The 7,047-nt window shown below is 39.0% G+C and overlaps 2 protein-coding genes across 2 annotated transcripts in view; both read left to right on the plus strand.

Annotated features, from left to right (window-relative positions):
* Nucleotides 1-2,320, plus strand: part of LOC106867794 (flavin-containing monooxygenase 3) — an 18,778-nt gene extending 16,458 nt beyond the window's left edge. The window contains exons 5-7 of the mRNA XM_014912787.2: nt 5-9; nt 505-682; nt 1,469-2,320. Of these exons, the coding sequence (XP_014768273.1) occupies nt 5-9; nt 505-682; nt 1,469-2,071 (786 nt within the window). The 3' untranslated portion in view covers nt 2,072-2,320. The remainder of the gene's footprint in view (nt 1-4; nt 10-504; nt 683-1,468) is intronic.
* Nucleotides 2,321-2,416: 96 nt separating this feature from the next.
* LOC106867802 (uncharacterized) lies at nt 2,417-6,698 on the plus strand. Its single transcript, XM_014912804.2, has one exon. The coding sequence runs from the start codon at nt 4,819-4,821 to the stop codon at nt 5,812-5,814; it is 996 nt and encodes a 331-aa protein (XP_014768290.1). The 5' UTR covers nt 2,417-4,818; the 3' UTR covers nt 5,815-6,698.
* Nucleotides 6,699-7,047: the final 349 nt, after the last annotated feature.

Below are 7,047 nucleotides of genomic sequence, written 5' to 3' on the forward strand. Positions count from 1 at the left end.
AAAGTTGTGGCAGATACTGGTGTCATGCAAATGGCACCCGTGCCAGTGGCACATAAAAGCACCCATTACACTCTCAGAGTGGTTGGCATTAGGAAGGTCATCCAGCCGTAGAAACCATGCCAGATCAGACTGGAGTCTGGTGCAGCCTTCCAGCCTTGGTCAAACTGTCCAACCCATGACAACATGGATAACGGAGATTAAATGATGATGATGATGGTATATATATATATATGCATATATACAACAGGCTTCCTTCAGTTTCCGTCTACCAAGTCTTTGGTTGGCCTGAGGCTATAGTAGAAGACACATGCCCAAGGTGCCACGCAGTGGGACTGATCCCAGGACCATGTGGTTGGGAAGGAAGCTTCTTATTGTCATCATCATCATCATTTATCATTCGTTTTCCATGCTGGCATGGGTTGGATGGTGTAACAGCATCTGACGTGTCCCAAGGACTGCATCCATACTCTGGTGATGTTTATTTTCCTTTTTCTTCTCTTTCAGTCACTTTTCTGTGCCGTATTATCCATCATTTATTGGTGAAGAGAAGTTCCAAGGGACAATACTCCATAGCCACGATTACCGAAGCCCTGAGCAGTTTTCCGGAAAAATCATTGTGTGTATTGGAGCAAAGAGTTCTGGGATAGACATAGGCATTGAATTGTGCTCTGTTGCCAAGAAGGTAAATATGGTACTTTTGTTCCTTTGGCATCAAAGAAGGAAACCTCGAGCATATGTAGCAACCTTTACGTGGTTGCCAGGCCTGCTAGAAATAGCAGCCAACATTTGTTTCAAATCATGCCCCTTTTTTCTGCTCCATGAATGGCCCCTAGTGGCTTTGTTGGAACCATGGAGCTTGAGGGCAATTGTCTTTGAGGAGAATCATTAGAATAGGATCAATAAGGTATCACCAAAGCATAATGAAGTGAAGACCACATGACCTGATGGTTAGGATGACTCGCTCACAATCATAAGATCATAAGTTCAATTTCCAGACTGGGCAGTTGATTGTTTTCTTGAACAAGACACTTCATTTCATGTTATTACCAGTTCACTCAGTCACAAATGAGTTCCAGCAATAGCTGGGAAATTAACCTTGCGATGGACTGGCATCCTATCCCGCTGCACTTCTGGCAAAATTTGAAACCATTATTATTATTATTATTATTATTGAGACAGCAAGCTGGCAGAATCGTTAGCACACCAGGCAAAATGCTTAGTGGTATTTTGCCCATTGCTATTTTCTGAGTTCAAATTCCACCAAGGTCAGCTTTGCTTTTCATCCTTTCAATAAGTACCAGTTACGCACTGAAGTTGATGTAATCTACTTACCCCCCTCCCTGCAAATTTCAGGCCTTCTGCCTATAATAGAAAGGATTATCATTGTTACTACTATTGTTGTTGTTGTTATTGTTACAATTATCATTATTATTATTATTATTATTATTATTATTATTATATATTCCAGGTGTTTTTGAGTCATAGAGGTCACCCTTTAACCAGTGAGCTACCAAAAAATATGATTCAAAAACCAGAGATTCAAGAATTTATTTCTAATTATGTGGTTTTCGAAAATGGTGACACAGAACACGTAGATGCTGTGGTGCTTTGCACTGGTTACAAATTCAACTTTCCGTTCTTGCACGATAAATGCAATGTGAAAACCTTACACAACCGGGTGACCCCTCTCTATAAACATCTGGTGCATGCTGACTTTCATAATTTTTTCTTTCTCGGCCTTTGCACACAAGTAGCTCCTTTCCCAATGCTTGACATGCAAGCTGCTTTTTGCAAAGCTGTTCTTCAGGGCCAAGTGAGTTTACCGAGCGCTGGCGAGATGATACGAGACGCCAATGAAGATTTTGAGGAAAGATTGAAATCTGGTATGGCCAAACACCATGCGCATATGATGGGTTTACGACAGTGGGAATATAACGATGAGCTTGCGGATATGTGTAATGTTCCTCGTTTGCCAGTCCAGATAATGAACACTTATAAATATGTGGAACAAAAACGAAAGATGTACCCCATGACATATAAATACATGTCAGTGAGTTATGAAGCCCAATAGTCAAAGGTCATCCCAATAGGGGTGAAGTGCTTTAACAAAATACTAGAGAAACATTTTAAGGGACAAGCAAGGATGCAGGAAATACTAAATTCATACCAGGCACAGCTTCCCTTAAATCTTTACTTCCTATCATTGATAATTCTTGCCCTTTGAGCCATTTAGGCTCAATATTTTGTGTCCAAACCAGCTAGATCCAGCCTATCACACCTACCCTACAATGTCATTCTAAAAATAAACGCCTAAATATTCTACCTGTTTTATGTTAAATCTGGCCAGTTCTGGCGTCTCACACCTAGCCTACAATGTCATTCAAAAGATAAACAGCCTCATCATCATAATCTTCAAGTTATGAGATAATTCAGGATTAATTCAAAATATCATCTTCATCGTCATTTAACATCCATTCTCCATGTTGGCATGGGTTGGACAGTTTGAGGGCTGGCAAGCCAGAAGGCTATACCAGACTCCAATCTGATCTGGCAAAGTTTCTACAGCTGGATGCCCTTCCTAACGCCAACTGCTCCAAAATTTAAGCAGTAACACAACAAAAGGACAAATGGAAAATTCTCACAAAACGGGACATTGAGAATTCCTCATCAGTCATCGTCCAAAAATCCTTACAATTTCACGCCTTTAACGACAATATTGTTCGCTTTTGGTGGCGTCAGCAGCAAGAAGCTGCTGGGAATAGCGAATGAACATTGGAGACGGTGACGAAAACAAACACGACACAAATGTGAATGTACAAACAAAATAAAATAAATGTACGTAGGTGCTGGCCTAGATGTGTGGTAAGAAGCTTGCTTACCAGCTACATGGTACCAGGTTCAGTCTCACTGCGTGGCACCTTGGGCAAACGTCTTCTACTATAGCCTCGGGTCGACCAAAGCCTTGTGAGTTGATTTGGTAGATGGAAACTGAAAGAAGCCCGTCGTATACATATATATGTGTGTCTTTGTATCTGTTTGTCTCCACATCACCGCTTGACAACTGGTGTTGGTGTGTTTACGTCCCCATAACTTAGCTGTTCAGCAAAAGACACCGATAGAATAAGTACTAAGCTTAAAAAATAAGTCGTGGGGTGGATTTGTTCGACTAAAAGCCTTCAAGGCGGTGCTCCAGCATGGCTGCAGTCAAATGGCTGAAACATGTATAAGAATATAGAAAAAAGAAAGAAGGACTGGAAACGATGGAAAACCAGAACAAAAGAGGGGGGAAAACGAATGGTAAAAGGAAACATTGAAAGTAAGGAAGGCGAGACACACACATAACTAAACACTGGGGTTTGACTGTTGTTTCATTAATGGAATTACCCACTCATAGAATATAACGTAATCTTCAAGAAGTATTAGCGAGACACTCTGGTATATAACAAAGGCGACCTATTGAACCAGTATTTCCTTGGGCGCAACTGTCCCTTTACGAGGTTAACGTATCCTCTAATAAAATTTAATAACTACACATATATATATATATATGTGTGTGTGTGTGTAGGAAGAGTGTTTCTTTGTGGGATATGAACTCCTGACGATATATATATAATGTATTGAGCTGTGATAGAATATTCAACAAAAAAAGTACTCCATCTGGTGAGAGATAAATATTATTTATTTAAAGGTCACAATGGTGATGCAAACAGGAAAAAACAGAACTCAAATTATGAGTATTTGTAAGTAAAAGTGACTCAAGGGCCGAGAGTTTCATGCGTTGTAATTATTGGGTTGTCCGGAAAGTTCGTGCCGATTTGTAGTAGCTTACCTTTCCACTTACTTGCCATGAAACCACCTCAATTCTGTGAAAAGGGTATTTTCAAGTTAAAGGAAAGATGGAGACGCATTGTGCAACAAAATGGTTCATATTTGGTTGATTAAAAATGTAATGGCAAGTATTTATTGACCTTTTTCTTTTCTTTAAAAATATCGGCACGAACTTTCCGGACAACCCAATAGTTTGAGAAGTGCCAACGCATGAAACTCTCAGCCCTAGAGTCACTCTGTTGTTTCTACTAAATACTAACATATATGTAATGTAATTTAATATAGTTCAATACAATCGTTAACACGCCAGGTAAAATGCTCAGACGGCATTTCGTCCGTCTATACATTCTGTGTTCAAATGCTGCCGAGGTCGGCTTTGCCTTTCGTCCCCACGGGTCGAGAAAATAAATACCAGTTGGACACTGGTCGGTTTAATCGACTTACCCCCTCCCCAGAAATTGTTGGCCTTGTGCCAAAATATTTGAATCAATATTACACATACATACATACAAACAAACAAGTACCCTTACACATACATTAATACATTACAGAGCTGGTCTACCTACATACATACACATATATACAAATACGGTATATTTATACACACACATACATAACTATGTATGTGTGTATACACACACACACACACATACAAACCAGAGAGTATACTCTCACATACATGCTTACAGAAGGTACGCACATACACACACGACACCATACCACGTGACTCCAATCGCTGAAGCTGTTAATGAAACTCTGGAAGAGAACGTTGCCTTTTAATTTGGAAGCCTTATCCAAGCTAAATATCTATATCCATATATATACACTCGACATATATATAATGTACAAGCATATACACACATGTATAAACCATTGTTCATAGACAAACTGTTTTGGTTGGCGAGAGGGCAGCAATAAACAGGAGCCAAAATAATAATATTGTTATTCTTGGTTCGTGGATTTCTTCTTTCAGTTTTGCCTTTCAACACAATGCACGCAGCAATTGATAGTACGACAACAATTAGATCGATAAAGGACGAGTCTGTGTTTTTTGGCGGGGTTTTGTACAACAGAAATAGCTGTGGTGGTGTTGCTGGGTCCGTCTGTAGTCATGTCCTTTTCTCGGAATCTTGTTGCTGTAAACCAAGTCAGATCGGATGCAAGTTGGAGGCCCTCTACTTTGATTTTACGGGGTCGGTTCTCGATGATCCTTTGCATGACACACGACTGAGAAGCATGGAGGAATTTCGTGAAAATGGTATCGACTGTTCCTTAAAAGATGTCCTGAACACACCAGAGAGAGATAATGGTCGAGCAACGGTCGCGATACCCACCGACAGAAAAGGGATTTCCGTGCCCCACAATCGGTCTGCGACGACCAGATGTTCTAATCCCTTGGATAATCACAGAAGCAGCGGTATTGGCACGAAGAACATGAACCATATCAATGGTAACACTCAACTTTCTTTACTGGAAACTTCGTTGTCTTTGGAGAAAATGAAACTGGAGGAAACTTGGAACATTTACCAAAATAACATAAGCAACAACAATAACTGTATCGACATAGATTCTCCTCCACACATCCGATACACAGAAACGAAGGATTTTCCCAACCATTTTATACCAATCTCGGCCAGCTGCACGCCTCTGGAAACCTACATAAATTTCAAGGAACAGAGGAAGAAGAAAAAATCTTTAAAGAACAATTTCTGCGTGTTTTGCAAGAACAACGGTGAAAATGCTGTCTTGTATTCCGGTCATGTTCTTAAAGACGAATTAGGCCGGGTCAGCTGTCCGGTCCTTCGTAGTTACACGTGTCCACTTTGTGGTTCGAGTGGTGACCGAGCTCACACAGTGCGTTACTGTCCGGTCGGTGCCTATTCAGCTGTTTGCACAACAAATTCTATGGGTACCAGAACCGTTAATGGCCCTTCTACGTCGCCTGCGGATAGCAACAAATATCTCAATAGCAACCACTACAACTAACAAGCAAAGATGTTTTTCAGCAGACAAAAATGGAAATAGCAGGGAGCTCCAATTCCGTTTGTAATTGAGGTAAAGAGAACCTTAAATTTAAAAAGAAAACAAAAAGGTATAGTCTAAATATGTCCCCTCCTTCAACCATCTTCAGTTTTTGTCTCCTATATTTTAAAAAGGTTTTTAAAGGGATTTTTATGACCATTTCATCCCTATTCTGTTTTATATTTCACAATGCATCAAGGACCCGCCTTGTATGAAATATTTTTCAGTTTCCTTAAAGAGAAAATCATACACCTTTTTGCTATGGTTAAACTCTTGTCGAACGATGTTTCGAATCCCTGGCGGAACTATTCTCGCTAAGCAATAGCGGGTCCTTACAAAAAGCAAGAATTTCACTTTATTTCCATCTCTTAAAAAAAAAAAATGAAAAATCAAGATTCATTGCTTATTTAAAAAGGAATTAATATATATTCTTAAAAAAAAAAAAAACTTGATTTTAAATATGTTTTTAGTTGGTTTAATTTTTGACAAATTGAAAGACAAGGAATTTTTAAACCAAAACTGAAAAAAAAAATTCAAAAGAAAATATATTTAATAATTTTTCTTTTTATATTTTATAATTTTATTTTACATATTCGAAAGAGAAGAGACAATTGTATGTTTGTAAAGTAAAATACCATATTTGTGGTATTTTAATTACCTTGTAGAATCTAAAATATATAATTAGCCAAATTGACAACACAAACTTTATTACAAACACAAAATGACAAATTGATTCATTTAATGTTACTTAGAATTAAGTCTTTGCGGTTGACAGAATACAATATTTCCGTTTGAATGTAGAGTGGGAACTGGTACGAATTGTTAAAATAAAAGCCTAAAATAATAGACATGGTGCTTTTTTTTTGTTTAAATTTCTTCTGTCGTGGTCCACAATGTGTATTAGACTTCTACGACCTACCCCGATGTCCATTGAATAGAAACCAAAAAAATCAAATGTCCAAGCGCAAATTTAATTCAAACTACGATAAAATAAAAAGTTAATGGAGCAAGCTAGTTTCTTGCAATCCTTGTTTGTTGGCACTCCGTCGCTTACGACGACGAGGGTTCCAGTTGATCCGATCAACAGAACAGCCTGCTCGTGAAATTAACGTGCAAGTGGCTGAGCACTCCGCAGACACGTGTACCCTTAACGTAGTTCTTGGGGATATTCAGTGTGACACAGTGTGACAAGGCTGA

The sequence above is a fragment of the Octopus bimaculoides genome, chromosome 27 (assembly GCF_001194135.2).
Source record: "Octopus bimaculoides isolate UCB-OBI-ISO-001 chromosome 27, ASM119413v2, whole genome shotgun sequence".
In the NCBI taxonomy this organism is placed as follows: domain Eukaryota; kingdom Metazoa; phylum Mollusca; class Cephalopoda; order Octopoda; family Octopodidae; genus Octopus; species Octopus bimaculoides.